We start from the raw sequence: 23,475 nt of genomic DNA on the forward strand, positions 1-23,475 counted from the left end.
GGGAGGAGAGGACCCCCTGCCACGGGCTCTGCCTCGGCGCCGTTGCCCGCCCGCTCGCCTGGCTGTGGAGGTGCTGCTCCGGGCTCCTGGGGGAAGGTCCGAGCAGGGCTGAGCGTGCCGGGCCCAGGCTGCGAGCATCCCTTCGCTGCCTTGCTGGCGGAGAGCCGAGCTGCGCAGGGCGGGGACCCGCCGCCTGCCGCTGCGGCCGAGGGCAGCTCCGCTGCTCGGGAGGAGCCGAGCGCCTGTACCGCTGTGTTAGTGCCGGGGGTCAGGCCAGCGCCGGTTCTGCAGCTCCCACACCTTACATAAGCGAGGATGGGATAGCTTTGAACGTCGCTGTCGTATGGCAACCTTCAGATGTGGAGATGATTGTTCTGTTTGTAAGACAGACCGATACGAGATGTCCCCTGCTTTAAAGTCCCTGCTCGTATTGCCGAGCCCCTCTGGTCGCTGTGTGATTGCTTTCTGCGCCCCAGCGCTGTTGCTGCTCCAGCACGGCCTGGTGGCACTCGGCAAGAAACTGGTGTGGGGTGCTGGCAACTGAGGTCTCTTCATCCCCTGGTTCCCAAGGCTAAGTTTCGCTCGAGGCAATCAGTGGTACTTGTGCCTAGTAAATACCTTTTGGATTAGCACGTTTTGCCGTGCTCAAACGAACAGTTAAATTTGTGGTGAAATGTGTGCTTGCACTTTGTTACTGCTGACCCCAGCTGCTACTCTCAGCCCATCTGATGCATGTGCCCAAAGGCCTTGGCTTGGAAATCCCTAGGTTTGGAAAGCCCTCCTGTGAAATGAGTTACCTGCCCAATATACCAGAGTCATAGTGTCAGAAATGCTGCTGCTTGTGCTTCCCAGCTTCCCTGGATCCCAGGTGTGTCTGGGTTCATCTCGCCCAGTGCCTGTGCTGTGAGCATTGGCATGGGCTGCTTTGGGGGCTGCCAAAGAGCCCTCACGTCCCTCTGTTGACTGGACAGGAAGCCTGTGGCCACAGCTGTGTGAGATCAGAGAAGAACTCTCATGTCCCAAGTGCCCTGAGCTGGGCAGTGAGTAAGTGACTGCTGCAAATTACTTCATGTTTTCATGTTCTGTCCTTGAAATTTCATCTGTTGGGAAGCATGAGCCTAGAATAGGCACTGTGAGCTGTCTGCCACACCAAGGGTGCCCAGGTGCCTCTGTGCCACCCCAGCCATTTGCCAAGGCTAAAGGTTCCACCATACCTTGGTATACAGAGTGCAGTCAGGAGACTTTTCTTGCCATGGCCCATGGAGGAGAGAGAAGGAGGAACTGATAGACTGACAGATTTCAAAGCATTAGAATAGAATAGAATAGAATAGAATAGAATAGAATAGAATAGAATAGAATAGAATAGAATAGAATTAACCAGGATGTAAAAGACCTTAAAGATCATTGAGTCCAACCTATCACCCAACACCATCTAATCAACTAAACCATGGCACCAAGTGCCTCATCCAGGCTCTTCCTAAACACCTCCAGGGATGGGGACTCCACCACCTCCCTGGGCAGCACATTCCAATGGCCAATCTCTCTTCCTGTGAAGAACTTCCTCTTCACATCCAGCCTAAGCCTCCCCTGGCACAGCTTGAGACTGTGTATGTGATTTGATGACTCTTGATGGAGCCAGCCAGCAAGGTGTCTTTGTTTGCTACCAAAATACCTCTCCAATCTGCTGCCCCTGATGGTCTTTATTACTCTTTCCTGTCTCTCTGCTGTTACTAAGAGCCTTGCAGATTTGCAGTTTTGACCTACCATGCTCTTCTGCCCTACTAGTTCTGTTGCTTTTGTAGATGTGATGTATTGTCCTCTCTGTGATGTCAGAACTCATTTTCCAAGCAAATTCCACGTGAGGAATCCTCAGAGTAGCCTAAATGTTCCCAAGCTTTTAACTCAGCTCTAAGCTGGCATGTCACACCCAATGTAGCATCCTCTCGAAGCAGTTCCACGTTTCCTTGCTTTCATGAAGCAGAGCCTCTGCTGAAAGTTAGATATGAAATACATAACCTGATCACAGGGATATGTAGGTCTGGCAAACCCTTTCCCTGAGTGCCACAGTGGCCCCTGGCAGGAGCTCTGTGGTGTGTTTGTCTTGTGAAGCCTGGCTCTGTGATACAAACTCTTTTTAATCGATCTTTGCTTGGGCATGTGCTGTGAACTGCTTCTCCAGGGTGTGCAGCTGTAGCCAGCATACACCAAGCCTGCTCCTATCTTAATAAATAACAGTTTCAGATAGCTGGAGAAAGCTGAGTAACTCAGCTCTGGCCAGGCTTGTGTAGGGAGCGCTCCTGGACCGCAGACACTGACTCACCCTCCAATCACCACTACCCAGCAGGCTCTCTTCTGCCAATAAATCTCCCAGCTCCCCATCACGTACGGTCAGGCTGAGGTCGTGTCAGTGTAGGCACAGAAACTAAATCTCTGTCCACACCCATAAGGAGAAAAATAAGGCCAGAAATTTGGAACTCCTGAGCACCAATAAAAGCCCCAAGGCAAGCAGGGAGCACACAGCCATCTGCAGAACTCCTCTGTGCAGATCACAGTGCAAACGTCCTGCATCTGCCTGCCAGGCTGTCCTCTGCAAGGCTTCTCCGTTTCTGTGGTGAGCAGGAGAGGAAAGCAAGCCATACCAAATGAGGGCTCCTGCAAGGTGAAAGCAGCAGGACAAAAAAGTCTGACTTTGTAAGGTGTTAGAGCCAAATTATAGAAGAAAAAAGGAAAGCCCTCCATTTTGGTACCTCTAAGGAAATGCACAATGGTATCCAGCAGCCCCAGTCCTCCTGTGCTGGGTTAGGACTGAGCCCAGAGAGTGGTGGTGAATGGTGCCACATCCAGCTGGCAGCCAGGCACCAGTGGTGTCCCCCAGGGATCAGTGCTGGGCCCCACCTTGTTCAATATCTTTATTGATGCTCTGGATGAGGGGATTGAGTCCATCATCAGTTAGGAGCAGATCTTGATCTGTTAGAGGGTAGAAGGGCTCTCTAGAGGGACCTTGGCAGGCTGGACAGATGGATGGAGTCCAACATGATGGCATTTAACAAGTCCCAGTGCTGCACTTTGGCCACAGCAACCCCATGCAGTGCTACAGGCTGGGGTCAGAGTGGCTGAGAGCAGCCAGGCAGAAAGGGACCTGGGGGTACTGATTGACAGCCATCTGAAAATGAGCCAGCAGTGTGCCCAGGTAGCCAAGAAGGCCAATGGCATCCTGGCCTGCATCAGGAAGAGTGTGGCCAGCAGGAGCAGGGAAGTCATTGTGCCCTGTGCTCAGCACTGGTTAGGCCACACCTTGAGTCCTGTGTCCAGTTCTGTTGAGTTGCTGGAAGGTGTCCAGAGAAGGGCAACAAAGCTGGGGAGGGGTCTGGAGCACAGCCCTGTGAGGAGAGGCTGAGGGAGCTGGGGTTGCTTAGCCTGGAGAAGAGGAGGCTCAGGGGAGACCTTCTTGCTGTCTGCAACTCCCTGAAGGGAGATTGTAGCCAGGTGGGGGTTGGTCTCTTCTCCCAGGCACCCAGCAGCACTGTTCCCTGCACTGATCCCTGGGGGACACCACTAGTGCCTGGCTGCCAGCTGGATGTGGCACCATTCACCACCACTCTCTGAAAGTGAAGTGGCAGAACGGTTTGGGATGTACTGAAATGGACGGCTCTTGGCTGGGGTGCTGGGGATGGTTTGGCAGCTGGGTGTTGGAAAGCATTTCTGAGAGGCCTCATTACAACCTCTTAAAAAACACTGGAAAACTCAGCCCCCGTTGGTAACGTTACCATGGAAGTGATGAAAATAAAGTAACCAAATGCTGTTGTGAGAAATGTTACCATCTGTTGGCTTCAGTAGAGACACGGGGAAGACAGATTAGGCTGTGATGTTTGGGGGAGGGTGCATCCAGGGTGATACCTTGGCACTTCATTGTCTGTCTTATTTTCCCAAGAAAGCTGTTTTTGTGTGAAAGGGCTGACAAAACCCCTCATGAGGTTTTGGCTTGGGCTAGATGATCCCTAGAGATCCCCTCCAACTCTTAAGTTTCTATCATTCCGTGCTAATTATGCTGCTTAATTTATGAGGAGAGGCTGAGGAATCTGGGATTGCCTGGAGAAGAGGAGGCTCAGGGGAGACCTTCTTGCTGTCTACAACTCCCTGAAGGGAAGTTGTAGCCAGGTGGGGGTTGGTCTCTTCTCTCAAGCAACCAGCACCAGAACAAGAGGACACAGTCTCAAGCTGTGCCAGGGGAAGTTTAGGCTGGAGGTGAGGAGAAAGTTCTTCACAGAGAGAGTTGTTGGCCATTGGAATGTGCTGCCCAGGGAGGGGTTGGAGTCCCCATCACTGGAGGTGTTTAGGATGAGACTGGATGAGGCACTTGGTGCCGTGGTTTAGTTGATTAGATGGTGTTGGGTTATAGGTTGGACTCAATGATCTAAAATGTCTTTTCCAACCTGGTTAATTCAATTCAATTCAATTCAATTCAATTCAATTCTATTCAATTCTATTCTATTCTAATGTTGTCATGAAGGGTCAAACCCCAAAACATGCCCTAGCCCAGACAATAGGCTAAGCACCTGCAAGTGTGCTAACCTGGACAGTTCCTGGGGCACAGACAGCCAAGGCAGCTGTGCAGCACATATGATTAACCTTGAAAGTGTTCCTGAATGTGCAAACCTGGACACTTCCTGGGGTCCAGATAAACAGGTACCACATGTGATTAACTTTGTGACACAGCTGCAAACTGTGTGTGTGCCTGGCTGTGTTGGGATATGCCCCATCCTATAGGTCCAGTTACCAGGGTTCTGTATTAGCAAAGGGAGAGTGTTTAAACCAGCCAAGAAGTCAGGCAACTCGCCTTGTTCTCACCCAGCAAGCAACAAGAGCCAAATGCTGCTGAAGGAGCAGCTGAAGGGCCTGCACTAGCAGGTCAACTACACCTTGGTCTTGTTCTTACCATGAAAGAGGCAGAAGCCAAATGCTGCCTGAGAAGGAGCTGAAGAACCTGCACTAACAGGCAACAACTACACCCAGGCCTCACACCTGGACCAAGGCAGAAAGGGGAAAGGCTCCAAGAGAACTGAACCCCAGAAAAGGCTACAGCCTAGCAAGGCAGCACACAAGAGAGAAGCCCCCAGCCCTGTCCAAGCCAAGGACTGCTCAAATCATAGCCACAGCATCTGGAAAGATACCAGAGAGAGGAGCAAGCAGTGAGTACCCACCTAATCTGCCATGGAATCCCATTTCTGGGAAACCACAGATCACAGCACCTGTGTTTCCAACTTACATTTGGTATTGGAAACGTTAGATCTGTGCTTGAATCGTTTAACTGTCTTTCTATGTGGAATGTAACACCCACAGCTGAATAACTGAACCTGTAAATACCCTTTGTGAGTGAGTTATGGTGGTGTTTGAAGACACCACCGCCAGGAAGTATTAATTATAAGATGTATAAAATATACATTATGGACATGGGGAGCAATATACAAGAGCCGCTGGGAGCAATACATCAGGAGTCGCTGGGAGCACGTGTGGTTTTTTTCTGGCAAAGTACAGAGCAGCCCTGGAAACTTGTTTCTGTGTCCTGGTAGGCAGTGCAGGCGGCCTCTGGGCAGCGCTGTGTGCACACCTCAGCCTGGGAAGCGACCTCAGCACGGAGCACTCCGGGTGGGCAAGGCGATGGCAGCCGTGGTGCTGAGCGCCGCCTGGGAGGCGCTGTCCCACCGCAGCCGAGCTCAGCACCGTTTCATCTGCCGCTGCACAGACAGCTGCAGGCTTAGGCTGTCTGCCACTGTGCACAGCTCTGCACTCGTGGCGACAGGCAGGGACAGCGCATCTCAGCCGCCGGCACCGGCTCCCTTTCGGACTCTGGGCGCCGCGGGCCGGGCACTATTGAGCTGCCCCGCGCGTAGCGCCGGCCGCCATGACAGCTGCGGGCGCCGCTCCTGGCACTGCAGCCAATGGCCGTCCGGGAGGCGGGGCCCGGGCAGGGGGCGGGGCGGAAGTGTGCGGGGCTGGATGTGGCGGGAACCGGAGGCGCGCGGGCCGCGGGCGGCAGCAGCTGGGGGCTGCGGTGGGGCCGAGGCGGCCGGTGCTGGGGGAACGAGGGGCCAGGACGCGGCCCCGGGCAGCTCGGGCCGTACGCTGGCCGCGGCAGCAGTAGCAGCAGTAGTAACTGCTGCAGCAGCGCTTTCTCGCCACTTCCTTCCACCGTATTGTCGTCTGCGCCTCCCTGCGTCCGCCCCACCTTGCTGTCCCCCCAGCCGTGCTCGCCGGTGCTGCCACTCGCGGCTGAGCACCCGTATCTCTCTTAGGGGCAGATGGAGTTCTCCAGCGGCCGAGTGAGGCTGAAGACCGGGGACCGGCCGCAGCTGTACCCCCACAGCCTGCAGTTCTACCTGGAGCCCCCCACGGAGAACATTTCTCTGGTGGAGTTCGAGAGTTTAGCCATCGACCGCCTGAAGCGTGAGTGGCGTCCCGGCTGTGCCTGCTCGGAGCGGACGGTGCCGCCTGCTGCGGCGCTGTTAGCAGGATGTGCTCGGAGGCTCTCTGCTGCGGGGATGAGCAGGCTGGCGGCTGCGCTGCAGGGACCCCTGCGGAGGGGAACGCCAGGCTGTAGGAGTCTGAGGGAGCCAGTGCTTGGTGTACAGCAGTGAGGGCTGCACGGGTTTGGGTGGCACTGGCATGCCTGACCAGCCTGGGTTTCACTTTTTAGGCCTGAATACAGCGATGCAGATGGTGGAGGCCGCGAGCAAGGGCTCCCCTGGCTCCTGAAGGCATTCAGGCCAAGACTTCCATCGTTGCAGTGTGAACTGATGTGCTGAGGCTGAGCCATCAGCTGGCTTGCTTTCTTGTTGACAGGCTGGAGGGAAGGATCCATACTGAGAGAGCTGGACAGGCTGCAGAGGTGGCTCCAGCCAACCTCATGCAGTTCAACAAGGGCAAGGTCCTGCACTTGGGTCAGGGCAATCCCAAACACAAATCCAGGCTGGGTGAGGAACAGTTGGAGAGCAGCCTGGAGGTGGCGGCCTTGGGGGTGTCAGGAGCCAGCAATGGTTACTGGTAGCCCAGCAGGCATCTGTGTGCTGAGCTGCAAGGAAAGCAGGGAAAGCAGCAGCACAGGGAGAGGATTATGCCCCTCTGCTCTGCTCAGATCCCACCTGCAGCACTGCCTCCAGTTCTAGGGCTCCCAGCACAAGAAGGACCTGGAGCTGCTGGTGAGGGTCCAGAGGAGGCTATGAAGATGATCACAGGGCTAGAGAACTTCCCCTGTGGGGACAGGCTCAGAGACTTGGGGCTGTGCAGCCTGGATAAGAGAGGGCTTCAGGAAGACCATTTCAGTACCTGAAGGGGCTCCAGGAGGGCTGGGGAGGGATGTTGGACAAGGGCTGGAAGTGCCAGGATGAGGGACAATGGCTTTGAGCTGGAAGGGGGGAGGCTGAGACTGGAGATGAGGAAGAAATTCTTGGCACTGAGGGTGGTGAGATGCTGGAACAGGTTGCCCAGGGAGGCTGTAGATGTCCTCTCTGGAGGTGTTCAAGGCCAGGCTGGATAAGGTCTTGAGCAACCTGGGCTGGTAGAAGGTGTCCCTGCCTGTGGCATGGGGGCTGGAACTGGACAATATTGAAGGTCCCTTCCAACCCATTCTATCACTGTGAATTCCATGAACCTTGGAGCTCGGTGAGGAGTTTGAGCCTCGTGGGCCATACCTTATTCCTCTCTGCTCTTCAGGCCTCTCAGAGCATTTCCTCTGCCCTTAGCCTGGACTGTGCATTCCCCAAGGCATCACTGCAGTTAGCTTTCTTCTCCATATGTCGTCTCTCACGTGGGCTTTTTATTTTCCCCAGTGCTCAAAGCAGTGGAGAACCTTGGTGTGAGCTATGCGAGGAGCACTGAAACCTACCAAACTAAGCTGGAGGCTGAGCTCCGCAAGCTGAAGTTTCCTTACAGAGTAAGTGACGATCTAAAGAGCAATTTCTCTTGCACTTTCTTTGCACCATTCAGGAATTCTGAACAGAAACACTGCTCACTAACCTTCTGTCATGTTGTCAGAGGGATTTTCCCTGCAGAGTCCCTTTCTTTCTTCAGGACAACCCCCTCCTTTAACAGGCTTGCATTTGCTCTCTTGGAGATGAGTGGTAGTGCACTGCTGAACAGCAGTGAGTAATTCAGGGGTTCTAATCTGGAAGAGAATATTGATCTGAAATAATGATAATAGCAATAACAACAATAATAATGATGCTGTGTTGTGTAGGCTTTGGCTCAAGATGATTATGAGGCACGCAGGAAGGACCACATCTCTCATTTCATACTGCGCCTTGCTTACTGCCAGTCGTAAGTAGCCTTTGCTTTCTCTGTCCTCTTAGGTTTCAGATGTGTGCAGATGCTCTGTTGCTGTGTTCTGGGCTCTACAGGTGCTGCAGAGCTGCCTGGCTACTAAACAGCATGAGGGAACAGGCTGCCCAGGGAGGTGGTGGAGTCCCCATCCCTGGAGGTGTTCCAGAAGGGTGTGGCCATGGCACTAGGGGCCACGGTTTAGTGGCCATGGTGGGGTTGGGTTGATGGTTGGACTGGAAGATCTTAGAGAGATTTTCCAATCCAAACAGTTCTGGGATTCTATGTTGAAAAAAACCCAACAAAATGTCTTCTGGACACCGAGGGGGAAGGCTGCCTGCAGGTGGTTGTTCTTGGCTACATGAAGTAAGAAATGGTGAATACCATTTCCGAGAGACTGACAGCTCTGATCCCTGCAGAGCGGCTTTAGTGCTGAGGCTGACCAGAACTGCTCTCCCAAAGCATCCCCAGTCCTGCTGCTCTCTGTGGTGTCTCTTCACTAGTCTTGTCCTTGGAGTGCCCCTCCCTGCAGGGTTTCTGCCTTCTCCTGGTTTGTGGGTGCCGCGGCAAAGGCAGCGTTGCACTGGGCACGGTGCTCACTGGGTTGGACATCTGGTTTGTAAAGACACAGAATGCATCAGCAGAGCAGCTGTGCTGGATACTTTTGTGCTGTGCCCTTGCAGAGAGGACCTCAGGCGGTGGTTTCTGCAGCAGGAGATGGATCTGCTGCGGTACCGCTTCAATCAGCTGACCCCCGGCCTCATGCAGAAGTTCCTGGAGTATGTCAACCTCTCCTTTGAAGCTGTAAGTGTGCTGCTGGCTGTGTCCTCTTGCTTCTGCCTGTTGGTTCTCAAAGCTGCCATCAGGAGAGCTCCAGTGCTCCTGCTGGAGGGTTCCAGTGTGCAGTTATGGCTTCAAGAGGAAGCTGCAGAGAGCCGCTCAGCTGGCGGAGCCGTGCGTGCCGCGGAGCGAGGGTGAAGCGCTGCTCTCTGTGCTGCAGCAGGAGCAGCTTGGCCTGCTTCAGCCAGCCAGCACTCCACTGAGCAGGGTGTGATTGCAGCTGCAAGTTACCTGTGCTCACCACAGCTGCTGGGAGGTGTTTCTGGGTCACTCTGTGTTTCTGCCAGTCTGTGTTTTTCACATGTGGCACCTAAGGTCTCACAAGGACAGACAGCACTCGGGTCAGAGTTACCTTTCTCTCTGTTACACTTCAGTGATGGAGTGGGTGACATCCCACCTGAGCCTGGAGAAGAGGAGACTCAGGGGTGACCTTATTACTCTCTACAACTACCTGAAGGGAGGTTGTAGACAGACGGATGTTGGTCTCTTCTCACAGGCAGCCAGTACCAGAACAAGAGGACACAGTCTCAGGCTGTGCCAGGGGAGGTTCAGGTTGGATGTTAGGAAAAAGTTCTATACAGAGAGAGTGATTGCCCATTGGAATGGGCTGCCTGGGGAGGTGGTGGAGTTGCCATCACTGGAGGTTTTCAGGAGAAGACTTGATGGGGTGCTTGGTGCCGTGGGTTAGTTGTTTAGGTGGTGTTGGATTGGTTGATGGGTTGGACGCGATGATCTTGAAGGTCTCTTCCAACCTGGTTTATTCTATGTATTCTAAAGGTTTTAGAAATAAGAAAGCAATGGCTGTGTCTGATCCTCACCTGAAGGGTGTGTGCAGCCCGTGCCTGTCATGGTACTGACATGAGGGGGCAATGGCTTTGGCCTACCTGTCTTTGTGAATGGCCATTGCTCTAGAACCTCTGCAGACTGTGCATGACTCAGGTGTGGGTTTCCTGCTCCAGTAGCCAAAGCCAAGCAGTAACCTGGGGCCTCTGTACCTCGTACATTTCATGGATACTGACATCTCTCTGGAAGTTAAACAGAGGTATCCAAGGAGTGCTGAAGACAGCTGTTGAGGCCATCATTAACATTTCACAGACTCTGAGTGGCAGGCTGGAAGGGACCCCAAGGCTCATCTGCTCTAACCTCTCCAGATGATGGTGCAATTGCAATGAGCTGCCCCAGCAGCCCCAGGGATTCCACTGCTGCCCTTGGGAGATGATTCCAATGTCCAACTGCTCTCATGGGGAAACATTTTCTTCTGGAAAATCAAAGCATGAGAAACTACCAAATAATCATCAAAGTGTGAAAATCCAGGTGTGCCAAGCCCTGTGTGGATTGCTCAGGCTTCTAACTGATACTGCAAGTGTCCCTGTGGGTTAAAAAGAGCAGAGGTCTCTTCCCTTTGCAAGGGTTCTTTGGGCAGAGGGTTGTGTGTTTGCTCATGCTCAAAATCACATTCACTCCACATATGTGAGTTCCTGGAGCTGTGGGTGTGCAACCAAGACTGTCATTTAGTTCTTAAGAGGGAAGTTGGCATTGGGTGCAGTAGTAAAAGAAGCAGTGTGCAGTGCAGTCAGCTTTGCTGTCACACAGACCCTGCACATGCACATCCTCAAACTGTGCTCTCCTCACCAGACCACCTGAGTCTGGCCCACACAGTGCCTGCTAGAGAATCCAGAGTGTAAGTGGTGGCCAGTGTTCTGCAAGTGCTCTCAGGTGTTGCTCATGAACTTAGAAGCTTGGAAAGGCCAAATCTGGGTAGACTGGTGGCTTTTAAATGTAGGGCTGTTCCAAAAGAGCTCCTGCTGTTCCATGCTGCTTTCTCTGGGTTAAAGGAAGATGCCTGCTGCATGGTTTCTGCATTGGTGCCTTCACATTGCAGCTGTGAGCTGCTTTGTTAGCTGCAGCTGTGCCTGCAGCCAGCACTGCTGAAGGGAGCTTGCTCTTTGGGACTGGCTCAGTGGAAGAACTTCAGCATCTAAAACTGGTGGCTGACATGCATTGTATGGTGCAGGATGGAAGGGTCTGGAGGTGGCTTGTGCAGTGCTGAGATGAGTTTGTCCAGCTGAGCAGTAACAAGGGGGCTCCCCTGGGTCCTTGAGAGCCTTGGAAGTGCCACTCTGGTTCAGCAGACCTTCCAGCAGGTGATGTGGAGCTTGTGGAGCTGTAGCTCTGTTGTTTATTCCCAGTCCTGCCACAGTTTCAGCATTGAGGCTGGTGAGAATGAATTAGTGTTTGTGGGTTGCTGGGAGCAGCCAGGGGGAGGGCTTGGTTCCATGCTGAATAGGCCTTCAGCATGTTGGAGTGATGGAGAAGCCATGGTTTCCTTGTGCCTGGTGAGGCAACAGAGCAGCAGTTCATGGAAAACCTACTTCCCTGCTTCTGTTTGCCTTGTGTCTTCCAGTTCCAGTGGGAATTGAACTTCTTGCTGTCTACAACTACCTGAAGGGAGGTTGTAGCCAGGTGGGGGTTGGTCTCTTCTCCCAGGCAACCAGCACCAGAAGAGGAGGCCACAGTCTCCAGCTGTGCCAGGAAAGGTTTAGGCTGGATGTTAGGAAGAAGTTCTTCCCAGCAAGAGAGATTGGCCATAGGGATGTGCTGCCCAGGGAAGTGGTGGAGTCCCCATCCCTGGAGGTGTTTAGGAAGAGCCTGGCTGAGGCACTTGGTGCCATGGTTTAGTTGATTAGATGGTGCTGGGTAATGGGTTGGACTCAATGATCTCAAAGGTCTCTTCCAACCTGGTTAATTCTATTCTATTCAATCTAATCCCTCCTTGCACTGGCACAATTTGAATATTGTAAGGATCTCCATAGGTATCTGAAACAGCTCTGAACTGTGGTGCTGTGCAGGGGTCACTGAGATGAAGGCCACTGTAAAAGCAGTGTTCTTTTTCTTAATGCTGTGTTTGTGAAGGGCCTTAAAAAGGAAAGAGACTTTCTGGTTCATACTTCTCTGTTAGAAGCCTATCAGATACTTTATGTACTTAAAAGAGAGAAAAGGGACAATGCTGTCCTCATCCAGAAGGTTTTTATGTGTGGCATGCAGTTGTGATCTCTAAAGGCACATCAATGCCAAATCAGTCTCAGGAAGCATAGGAAATGCTGAAGCAGCACTCAAGAGGAGGAGATGCTGAGAGCTAGGGTGACAGAGTCCATCAGAGAGAGCTTGGAGACACAGTGTGCAGCTGGGATTTACAGCAGTGTAGGAGATGAAAGCATTGGAATCTTACTGTAAGTGAGCAGGTGCAGCAGTGGTGCTTGGCAGCTGCTGGCAGTGAAAGCCACTGGTGCAGATTTCAGATATACTTACAGGGGAAGCCAGGGAATGTTTCAGCTGGCAGTCATGGTAGGAGATGTTTTCACCTCAGAATGAGCTCTCCAGTGTCTGAGGAATGCTGTGAAGGGTTTTACAGGGAAGTGACACTTGGGCTTTACTGGAGAGTCTCCTTGCTGCCACGAGGTGTGGGCACCTGCTGCTGCCCTTGGGCTGAGTTAGGAGTGCCTGGTTTGATTGCTGCTGCGTTGTGGTGCTTGGAGCCAGTGGTCACCTAACCTCATCAGTGAGGCTGGCTGGGTGCTACTCCACATGCTGATTTCCTTCCCTCATCACTTCTTGTTTTCTGGTCAAAGCTGGCTCTACCTTCCAGTAACTGAAGCTGTTTCCTCTGCTTCTGTTCAGCACTTGAAAAAGATTTTGTTTGGGTTTTTTTCCCCTTCCTCTTAGAATTTGCCTTTGACAGAAGATGGTTCTAGTTATGCTTTGTTACTGTTTCTTTTTTGAGTGCTGATTTGCAGTTTCTGTGGGTGTCCTTTGCCATTTCTTAGTGGGGCACTATCTCTAGTGGCAGCTCAGTGTCATTCCAGCTGAACCATTGCCAGCTCTAAGATGATGTGGAGATCAGATTCACCTGTTGTTCACATTTCCTCAGCAGCTGATAGGTGAGTCCCAGGCTGGAGATGGAGAGGTTGCAGGACTGCTTTTCTCAGTGCTCCTGGGCAGTCAGCTCTTCCTCTGCTTGCACAGACCTGGCTCAGATGTAGAGCTGTGAAGTGTCCCTGCTGAAACACAGCCTTCAGTTTCAGACCAGATTCTCTGGTCTGATCACAGTATCACAGTATAACTAAGGTTGGAAGAGACCCCAAGGATCATCAAGTCCAACCTGTCTCGACAGACCTCATGACTAGACCATGGCACCAAGTGCCACGTCCAATCTCCTCTTGAACACCTCCAGGGATGGTGACTCCACCACCTCCCTGGGCAGCACATTCCAATGGCTAACAACTCTCTCTGGAAAGAGCTTTCTCCTCACCTCCAGCCTAAACTTCCCTTGGCACAGCTTGAGACTGTGTCCTCTTGTTCTGGTGCTGGTTGCCTGGGAGAAGAGACCAACCCCCACCTGGCTACAATCTCCCTTCAGGGAGTTGGAGAGAGCAAGAAGGTCTCCCCTGAGCCTTCTCTTCTCCAGGCTAAGCAACCCCATCTCCCTCAGCCTCTCCTCACAGGGCTGTGCTCAAGGCCTCTCCCCAGCCTTGTTGCCCTTCTCTGGACACATTCAAGTGTCTCAATATCCTTCTTAAACTGAGGGGCCCAGAACTGGACACAGTATTTAAGGTGTGGCCTAACCAATGCAGAGTACAGGGGCACAATGACCTCCCTGCTCCTGCTGGCCACACTATTCCTAATGCAGGCCAGGATGCCCTTGGCCCTCTTGGCCACCTGGGCACACTGCTGGCTCATGTTTAGGCGGGTGTCAATCAGCACCCCCAGGTCCCTCTCTGCCTGGCTGCTCTCCAGCCACTCTGACCCCAGCCTGTAGCTCTGCATGGGGTTGCTGTGGCCAAAGTGCAGCACCTGGCACTTGGACTTGTTGAATGCCATCCTGTTGGACTCTGCCCATCTGTCCAGTCGGTCGAGGTCCCTCTGCAGAGCCTTTCTACCCTCTAACCGACCAACATCTGTTCCCAACTTGGTGTCATCTGCAAACTTGCTGATGACTGACTCAACCCCCTCATCCAGATCATCAATGAAGATGTTAAAGAGGATGGGGCCCAGCACTGATCCCTGGGGGACGCCACTGGTGACTGGCCGCCAGCCGGATGTGGCACCATTCACCACCACTCTCTGGGCTCGGCCCTCCACCCAGTTCCTAACCCAGCACAGAGTGCTGCTGTCCAAGCCACAAGCTGACAGCTTAGCCAGCAGTTTGATGTGGGGGACGGGTCAAAGGCCTTGCTGAAGTCCAGGTAGACCACATCCACAGACCTCCCCACATCCACCAGATGGGTCACCTGATCATAGAAGGAGATCAGGTTGGAGAGGCAGGACCTACCCTTCCTAAATCCATGCTGGCTGGGCCTGAGCCCTTGGCCATCCTTCAGGTGCGCAGTTATTGCCTCCAGGATAATCTGTTCCATCACTTTCCCTGGCACTGAGGTCAGGCTGCCAGGCCTGGAGTTTCCAGGTTCCTCCATCCGACCCTTCTTGTGGATGGGGACCACATCGGCCCTGTGCTCCGGAGCCCTTGCAGCATTTGCAGCCTCGTGGCATGTGCCTGTGGTTTCAGAATTGACCATCTGAGGGCTGCTAATGCAGTTCCACAGCAGATTATTCTGATGGAAGGCTGTGGATCAGAGTCCTGGGGAAGGACAGCAGATAGGAGCCGTCAGCTGGGGGAGCCAACGCTCCGTCGTGCTGCCAGCCTTGGCGAGGAGATGACTGCAAAAGAAAAGCAAAGAACCAAAATGTAGTAGAGTTAATTTTTTTTCCTCCCCACAGTAGCTCTTTGATCTTGTGGTTGAAGTGCTTTTTGAGCAGCTTTAAGCAGCAGAAATTACACTGCTTTGGTTTCCATGCTGTGATCAGGGCATTCCTGTGAGAGGCTTCTTGGTGCTCTCTTCCAGCAGCACTCAGCTCAGCAGTGGGACAGCTGTACAAGCAGTTGTGAGGCAGCTTATGAAGTGTTTGATAGCTGCCCTTAGGGGTACAGAAGAGCCTGAACTCAGATTTCAGGGAATGAGAAGGGGCTGTTTGTGTGCTGAGGAGGGACAGAAGAGGGGTGAAGGGAAGCTGCCAGTGGCTGGACATGGGCCCAGGCTGTAGCTGCACGTTTGGGTACCAGGTGAGTGAACCAAAGTCTTCTTGCCTGGGTTTGGAGGCTTTGCCTTTGAGACAGCAAATAACATTTATTTTCTTTTTTAACCTTTCTCAAACAGGATGAGGAAAAAGGCTTGAAGTGTCCAGAGCCTAATTTTGCTGCTTGGAAGCTTATGCCAAGCTGAAGCAGTAACTATGTGCAGATGCTTTGTGAAGGGAGTGGTTCTCCATCTTATTCTAGTTTCCTGCTGCCTGGGTCTCACATTTGTACCTCTCCAGGAGAAGCAGCAATGGCTGCCTTACAGGTGGCTGCAGAGGTCAAAAGTGAGGCATGTCTAGTGGGAACAGTGCCTTCTTGCCAAAGCAGCTAAAAATGTCTTCTGCCACACAGCTCCATGCCTGAAGCTATCAAAGAACCAAAATGGAATGTGGCAGGGCATGGGAGCAGCTGTGGAGGTATTTTTGGTGGTCTGTTTTGGGTTTTTTACATGCTAGAGTTTGTTAAATAAGACAAGCAAACCTGTGCCATTAGCACTGAAAAGCCAACAGCTTGCTCTCATCCTGAAATACCTAATTAATTCTACAGGGTGCAGCAGGTTTCTCAGTTTAATCATTCAAGATCCAGAAGACAGGTTTCAGTGAAACCAAGTGGTGGCCTTGCCACAGAGTGGATTCTTTCTTTTAAAGGATTTGGTTTTGTTTCAGGTCAAGTAACCCCCAACCCTCTGGTGCTGTGGTTTGTGGCTACCCCTTGTAGCTGACTGTAGTTATAGAAAAGAAGAGAATTAACCAGGTTGGAAAAGACCTTTGAGATCATCAAGTCCAACCTATCATCCAACATCATCTAATCAACTAAACCATGGCACCAAGTGCCTCAGCCAGGCTCTTCCTAAACACCTCCAGGGATGGGGACTCCACCACCTCCCTGGGCAGCACATTCCAATGGCTAACAACTCTCTGGGAAGAACTTTCTCCTCACCTCCAGCCTAAACTTCCCTTGGCACAGCTTGAGACTGTGTCCTCTTGTTCTGGTGCTGCTTGCCTGGGAGAAGAGACCAACCCCCACCTGGCTACAACCTCCCTTCAGGGAGTTGGAGAGAGCAAGAAGGTCTCCCCTGAGCCTTTTCTTCTGCAGGCTAAGCAACCCCAGCCCCCTCAGCCTCTCCTCACAGGGCTGTGCTCCAGACCCCTCCCCAGCTTCCTTGCCCTTCTCTGGATACCTCCAAGTGTCTCAATGTCCTTCTTAAACTGAGGGGCCCAGAACTGGACACAGTACTCAAGGTGTGGCCTAAGCAGTGCTGAGCACAGGGCACAATGACTTGCCTGCTCCTGCTGGCCACACTCTTCCTGCTGCAGGCCAGGATGCCATTGGCCTTCTTGGTCACCTGGGCACATTGCTGGCTCATGTTCAGCCTACTCTCAACCAGTACCCCCAGGTCCCTCTCTGCCTGGCTGCTCTCCAGCCACTCTGACCCCAGCCTATAGCACTGCCTGCAGTTGTTGTGGCCAATGTGCAGAACCCAGCACTTAGATGTGTTCATTCTCATGTCCTTGGACTCTGCCCATCTGTCCAGCCTGGCAAGGTCCCTCTCCAGGGGAAGAAGATCCTCTGGAATATTTTCTTTTAGGCTCTTCATGTTTTTAATTGGTAGGACAGCTTGGGATGATGTTCTTTCCTGATCAAGCTGGCATGCCTGAACTGGCTGAACACTTTGTGTTCTTTAAGGGGTCTGGGTTAGCCCTTTTGTGTTCTGTTTCTTCTTCATTTCCACATCCCACAGAACAAACTAGGAGGTGACTGCTTTTGGCTGTGCCAGGGAGAGAATGGTGTTGTGTCACTGGAGTGCCAGCTACCAGTGACTGAAAGCCAGGTGTAAAAGGTTCACTTTCTAAGGACACCAGTGGCAGGTGCAGGCAAATACCTGGAGCTGAGCCTTGGCAAAGGAACAGACTTGTGCACTCAGGTTGGTTCCTTACTTGCAGGCTTGGGAACAGCCACACTAAGTGCTGTCATGTGTGCTTGCATCTCTGGCTCCTCATTAGAGCAGAGTAGAGAGATCGAATCTGCTCTTGAGGGTTTGGAGCTGCCTTGCTGCTGGCGTTTGTTGAACCAAGCCTTATCTATTCAAGTGTTCATATTTTGATTTACATTTATTATCTTTGTGTTTCCAGCACAACTCTGTGATTCAAAATCAGTGAGTAAACTGCATGTGGGAAGCCAGAAAAGTAGAAACAATGCAGATTGTCCCAAATCCTTGCTTCCTCTCTTTCCTCTCATGCCTCCTCTTTTCATGTCCTGATGCTTATCAGGTCTCAATGACTCCTGAGGAGGTGTTGGGTTGTTTCAGTCTGTGGTATGTGACTGCCATGGGGTGATCATTTTCCTGGGGGCACTCTTCCTTGCATGTGCCAAGCAAAGGCTGGGTGCTGAGCAGGTTGTGTTTATCAAACTGGCACCAAACCAATGAGGCCGAACCAGTGAATGTTTTAACCTGGGGTGAGTGGAGTCAGTTCTGTGTGCAGGGTCAGAGGAGCTCCAGATGACAGCCTGGGAAGAAGTCTGTGTTTGGATTTTTTATGTTTTTTTTGGCTTGTTAGAAAACTTCTCTGAGCACCACAGCATTTCATCTGGCAGGCATCACTGAGTGCTGTCAGGAGTGAAGCAGTCTCTCTCTCTCCAGTCTTGATTGGAATGCTAAAAGCTGCATTTAATTGCCTAATTCTGTAGTGATTACCAGGATGTGTTCCTGTGGGTGCTGTTTCAGGGATGAAATCATTACATGTACACTTGTTTTAATAAGTTAAAATCCCAGAGCTTTTCCAGCATCCATGAACCAAGAGAAACTGGGATAGATGTCTGATGATGCTGTGTGTGCAAGGCATCACCTGGAGCCTGAGTCTGGCCAGGGGCTTGTTGTCATTGCATCCTGGCTCAGTGCTGCACAGCTTTGTGCAACAGATGGATGAAGTCCTGGGTGCCAGTGCAGGGTGATTTTTTTTCATGTTCCAGACCCTGGGGAAGGAAGATCTATTTTTAACTGTGTTTGGGTGCAGTCTCCCAGCTTCAGTTAGGGGCTGGGGGTAGCTTTGTTTCTTCTTCCTCTCTCCCTTAGCTGGAAGGACGAAAGTAAGGTGAATTGGGTGAAAAGGCAAGCAGCAAAGCAGGGCTGCTGAATCTTGGCCTAACCTGTAAGGTACTAAAGCTGTAAGAAGCAGCTTGGTAGCTTTGCAAGCATTGCTTATTTGTATCACAGAGCATTGGGGGCTGGAAGGGACCTTGAAAGATCACCCAGTCCAACTCCCTGCCAGAACAGGCTCACCTAGGGCAGGGCACACAGGAACACAGCCAGGTAGGTTCGGAATATCTCCCAGGAGTGAGACTCCACAGCCCCTAGGCAGCCTGTTTGGTGCCTGTGTTTTGAGCAGGTATTCTGTGTGCCTTCATACTGAACCCCTCCAGGCAGGGGCTGCTCCCATCCTGCTTCATCAGGAAGGTATTGTGCAAGCACTTAGCTACATGCAAGGACAGCCCTAAGTTCCTCACTGCCACTGCTGGCTTATCAGCACGTGTGAGCTGTTGCAGCAGAGGGGAATTATTTATTGCTTCACTGTAAAACATTTTTTACTTGGGTTCTTTTTTTGTCTTCAGGCTTTAAAACTTGGCCTTAATCATGATTAAAAGCAGAACAATTGAGTTGCAGTTGTTGTTAATTGCTTTCTGCTGAATAAAACCTCAGAATGATTTATTCTGACTAGTAAAATCATGGCAGCCTGCTGGTTGTAAGTGTGACTCTTCTGTATTTCACAGGCTGTTAAGTAGCCAAGGAGCATTTCATATGCACAGAACTACCTGTGTGCAGTATCTAAGTCTTTATAAAAGGAAGTGTAATAATGCCTTGGATTTTTCAAGCTGGAATTTTTCTCTCTAAAACTTGAAGCTGCTAAATTAGGGCTCTGCAGCTTTGATTTACGTGTTTCCAGAACTGAACCATGGCACCAAGTGCTTCATCCAGGCTCTTCCTAAACACCTCCAGGGATGGGGACTCCACCACCTCCCTGGGCAGCACATCCCTATGGCCAATCTCTCTTGCTGGGAAGAACTTCTTCCTAACATCCAGCCTAAACCTCCCCTGGCACAGCTGGAGACTGTGGCCTCTTCTTCTGGTGCTGGTTGCCTGGGAGAAGAGACCAACCCCCACCTGGCTACAACCTCCCTTCAGGTAGTTGTAGACAGCAAGAAGTTCAATTCCCACTGGAACTGGAAGACACAAGGCAAACAGAAGCAGGGAAGTAGGTTTTCCATGAACTGCTGCTCTGTTGCCTCACCAGGCACAAGGAAACCATAGCTTCTCTATCACTCCAACATGCTGAAGGCCTTTTCAGCATGGAACCAAGCCCTCCTCCTGACTGCTCCCAGCAACCTGCAAACACTAACTCATTCTCACCAGCCTCAATGCTGAAACTGTGGCAGGACTGGGAATAAGCAACAGAGCTACAGCTCCACAAGCTCCACATCACCTGCTGGAAGGTCTGCTGAACCAGAGTGGCACTTCCAAGGCTCTCAAGGACCCAGGGGAGCCCCCTTGTTACTGCTCAGCTGGACAAACTCATCTCAGCACTGCACAAGCCACCTCCAGACCCTTCCATCCTGCACCATACAATGCATGTCAGCCACCAGTTTTAGATGCTGAAGTTCTTCCACTGAGCCAGTCCCAAAGAGCAAGCTCCCTTCAGCAGTGCTGGCTGCAGGCACAGCTGCAGCTAACAACTGGAGCAGCTCCAGCATCCGTGGAGGCGTTCAAGAGGGGATTGGATGTGGCACTTGGTGCCATGGTTTAGTCACGAGGTCTTGGGTGAAAGGTTGGACTTTGTGATCTTTGAGGTCTCTTCCAACCTTGGTGATTCTGTGTGGTTCAGAGAGCGGTAAGAATAGCCTTGTTCTCTCTGCTGAAAACAAACCAAAGCATGATGACTCCATCAGTAGAAGATGAACTGGCCTTTTGGTTTTTAAAAGTCTGGATTCAGAGCTGAGCTGAAACTGCTTTTTGTTTAGAACCTGTCAGAGTTGTTGTGGGACCTTGCTCGCTGCCCCCGAGTCACTGTGCTTTGCTGGAGTGCACGCAGTAGGCCCAGTGATGAGCAGGTGCTGTCACAAGGATGACTCAGAGGGGACTGACTTCCCAAAACTCTGCTGTAGTTCTCATGGTAAAGCTTAGATGATATTTAAGACTCTGCACTGCTACTTCAGAGGGGAATGTTACAATTGCACACTCTTGACCTGTAGTGCATTGCTGGTTGAAGCGTTAGTGACAGTCGCTAGCTGAATCTCTCACGTCGTCTGTTGTCAGGGAAGGGATGGGGCAGCTGCAGATTCATAGTATCAGGCAGGGTTGGAAGGGACCACAAGGATCAGCTAGTTCCAACCCCCCTGCCATGGGCAGGGACACCCCACACTACATCAGGCTGGCCAGAGCCTCATCCAGCCTGGGCTTAAACACCTCCAGGGATGGGGCCTCAACCACCTCCCTGGACAACCCATTCCAGGGCTTCACCACTCCCATGGGGAAGAACTTCCTCCTCACCTCCAGCCTGAATCTCCCCACCTCCAGCTTCATTCCATTCCCCCTAGTCCTATCACTACCTGAGATCCTGACAAGTCCCTCCCCAGCCTTCTTGTAGGCCCCCTTCAGATACTGGAAGGCCACAATTAGGTCACGTTGGAGTCTTCTCTTCTCCAGACTGAACAGCCCCAACTCTTTTAGCTCAAGTTAGTGGGAGCAAAAGGTGCTTTATTTTCAAGTATTTCAGCAGTTTTAAAACAAGCTCTTAATTTTAGGTTAGTGAAGACCTGAAAAATGAGTTGGCAGAGGAGCTGTGTGCATCCACCCCTGGCTTCAGCATGATTAAAGTGAAAGAGCAAACGTTCTACAAGGTGAGTACAAATGGCTGGGTGCCACAGCTTTGCACCCCTCTTGGTTAGAAATGAACTGACTGGTGCTAGCAGGTCATCAGGGTGTCTGAATTAACAAAAACTAAGGAGGGCTCTTCATACAAGGATAGAGGGGAGTAGCTGGGAGCAGGAAGGGTATTTTAGGCTGTGGTTAATGTCTTGTGTCCTCCTGTGCCATCCCTGGTGGATGTGGTGCTGAGGGATGTGGCTTAGAGGCTTAGCAGCAGTGGGATTGCAGGCTCTGGGTGAGTGGTTGGACTTGGTGACCTCAAAGGTCTCTTCCACACTCAACACCTTATGGTTCTATGATCTTAAGTTCTAACATTTCCCAAGCAAAGGACTTACCTGGCCTGGCTGACAGACTGTTCAGGGTGGAGATTTCTCAAACATCTGGGTTTGGTTGGCATTAGTCTGAACTTCTCTTGACACAAGAGCAAGGGGAGAGCAGAGCAGTATCTCATGTAGCCTGCTGCTTTGGAGCCAAGCTGGTTGGGTTCCCAAAGTGTTCTCAGGACCTCTTGAATGTAGCTTACCTGACTGAAACGTTGCAAGGTGTCTGAAACAGAAGGCCAGCAGAAGTTCATTTTCAGCTATCAAATCAGCAAGTACTGCAGAGCCACACAGCTGGGCTAGCAGCCATGCACACAAACTGTGAAGCAGCTTCCTTTGCCTGGTTGCTTGACTTGCTGTGAGGACTTTGAAAGCCTTTGTGTTTTGCAGAGAGCCTTGTTAGGAGCCACAGAATGATGTGAAGCTCTGCTGATCCATCGTGCCTCTGGGGCTGCAGCTGTGGCTGCTGCTTTGCTTTGCTGTTGCACAGTGTGGCTCTTCTCTCCATCAGGTTGGGCTTGCAGATGCTGTGGATCTGTTCAGAGCCAGGAGGGTGTTCATCAAGGAGGGCTTTGCCTACGTGCCGCTGAAGGACATCGATGCCATCGTCCTGAACAGCTACAGGGCCAAGCTGTCCAAGGCCCTGGCGGTGAGTCTGCTCCCCTCTGGCTGCCACTGCTCTGCTCACTCTGTGTGCTCACACCCCTGGGCAGCAGCCCTTTGGGTCTGCAAACTCACCTGCTTCCTCTGGAGGACACCAGGAATCCTTTCAGAAGTGCTGGCAGTGCTGAGAAGAGTTGACTGTGAGCTGAGGGTTGATTGATTTCAGAGGGAGTTCAGCATCTACTGTGCCCTGCAGGGACAGGTCTGTGGTAGGGTCTGGAAGCTGCCTCCTGCAGAGGGAAATGTGGCCTCACTCACAGCTGTAGCCCCATACACACAATTGCCTTTGCTCTTGGTATCAGCCTCTTCCTGGGACAGTTTGCAGCAGCGATTTGTTGCTGTAGTGATCATCCTCAGCCTTACCTGGAGTGAAGGGGCACCTGTCAGGAGAAGTTAGGACTCAGCAGCTCTTTGTAGCTGCATTTGTTGTTCTGTGTTTAGTTAAACAAATCATTTTTTGTGCCAGTGCTGGTATTTTCCTGTTTGCAAGCTCTGATGTTTAGTTTAAGTAATTGGTAGTCTTGAGCAACTCTCAGGAAGCAAAGGTGCCATGAGTTCAGCCAGAGGCCATGGCTGGTGAATGACTGCAGCTTTTCTTTGTGGGTGCGTGGGAGAGAAATGGATTCAGTTGTCAGAGTGCAGCATTAACTCCTCCTCATGTTTGGAAACTGGTGTAGCTGCTGCTGGCAGTTGAGTATGGGGGGTAAGGGCAGTATTTGGTGCTGGGCTGGCTGAAGTTGCTGCTGGTTTGTAGCAGCATGAACTATGAGCACCTTGCCGTGTGATTAGCTCTGGGTTACTCGCTGGAGATGAGAGTGGAACAATGGAACTTGTGGTAGGCCAGGGCTGAAAACTCTGATCTCAGAGTTTGACAAGATCTGATTCTTTATTTCTTCAAAACCTCAGTGTTGTGAACTGCAGATAACTGAACAGTGTCAAGAGGTGGGTCTGGGCTGTCCCAGCAGCAGAAGGCCTTCCAAGCAGTGCCACATCCAGCTGGTGGCCAGTCACCAGTGGCATCCCCCAGGGATCAGTACTGGGCCCCATCCTCTTTAGTATCTTCAGTGATGATCTGGATGAGGGCATTGAGTCAGTCATCAGCAAGTTTGCAGATGACACCAAGTTGGGAACAGATGTTGGTCAGTTAGAGGGTAGAAAGGCTCTGCAGAGGGACCTCAACTGACTGGACAGATGTGCAGAGTCCAACAGGATGGCATTCAGCAAGTCCAAGTGCCAGGTGCTGCACTTTGGCCACAACAACCCCGTGCAGAGCTACAGGCTGGGGT

General features: G+C 51.8%; 1 protein-coding gene across 1 annotated transcript in view; it reads left to right on the forward strand.

Annotated features, from left to right (window-relative positions):
* Positions 1-6,257: 6,257 nt before the first annotated feature.
* The window catches only part of PRIM2 (DNA primase subunit 2), a 50,267-nt gene continuing 33,049 nt past the window's right edge, over positions 6,258-23,475 (forward strand). The window contains exons 1-6 of the mRNA XM_054168001.1: positions 6,258-6,444; positions 7,827-7,930; positions 8,234-8,313; positions 8,997-9,117; positions 21,083-21,178; positions 22,038-22,175. Of these exons, the coding sequence (XP_054023976.1) occupies positions 6,300-6,444; positions 7,827-7,930; positions 8,234-8,313; positions 8,997-9,117; positions 21,083-21,178; positions 22,038-22,175 (684 nt within the window). The 5' untranslated portion in view covers positions 6,258-6,299. The remainder of the gene's footprint in view (positions 6,445-7,826; positions 7,931-8,233; positions 8,314-8,996; positions 9,118-21,082; positions 21,179-22,037; positions 22,176-23,475) is intronic.

Source organism: Dryobates pubescens, chromosome 2 (genome assembly GCF_014839835.1).
Source record: "Dryobates pubescens isolate bDryPub1 chromosome 2, bDryPub1.pri, whole genome shotgun sequence".
NCBI lineage: Eukaryota > Metazoa > Chordata > Aves > Piciformes > Picidae > Dryobates > Dryobates pubescens.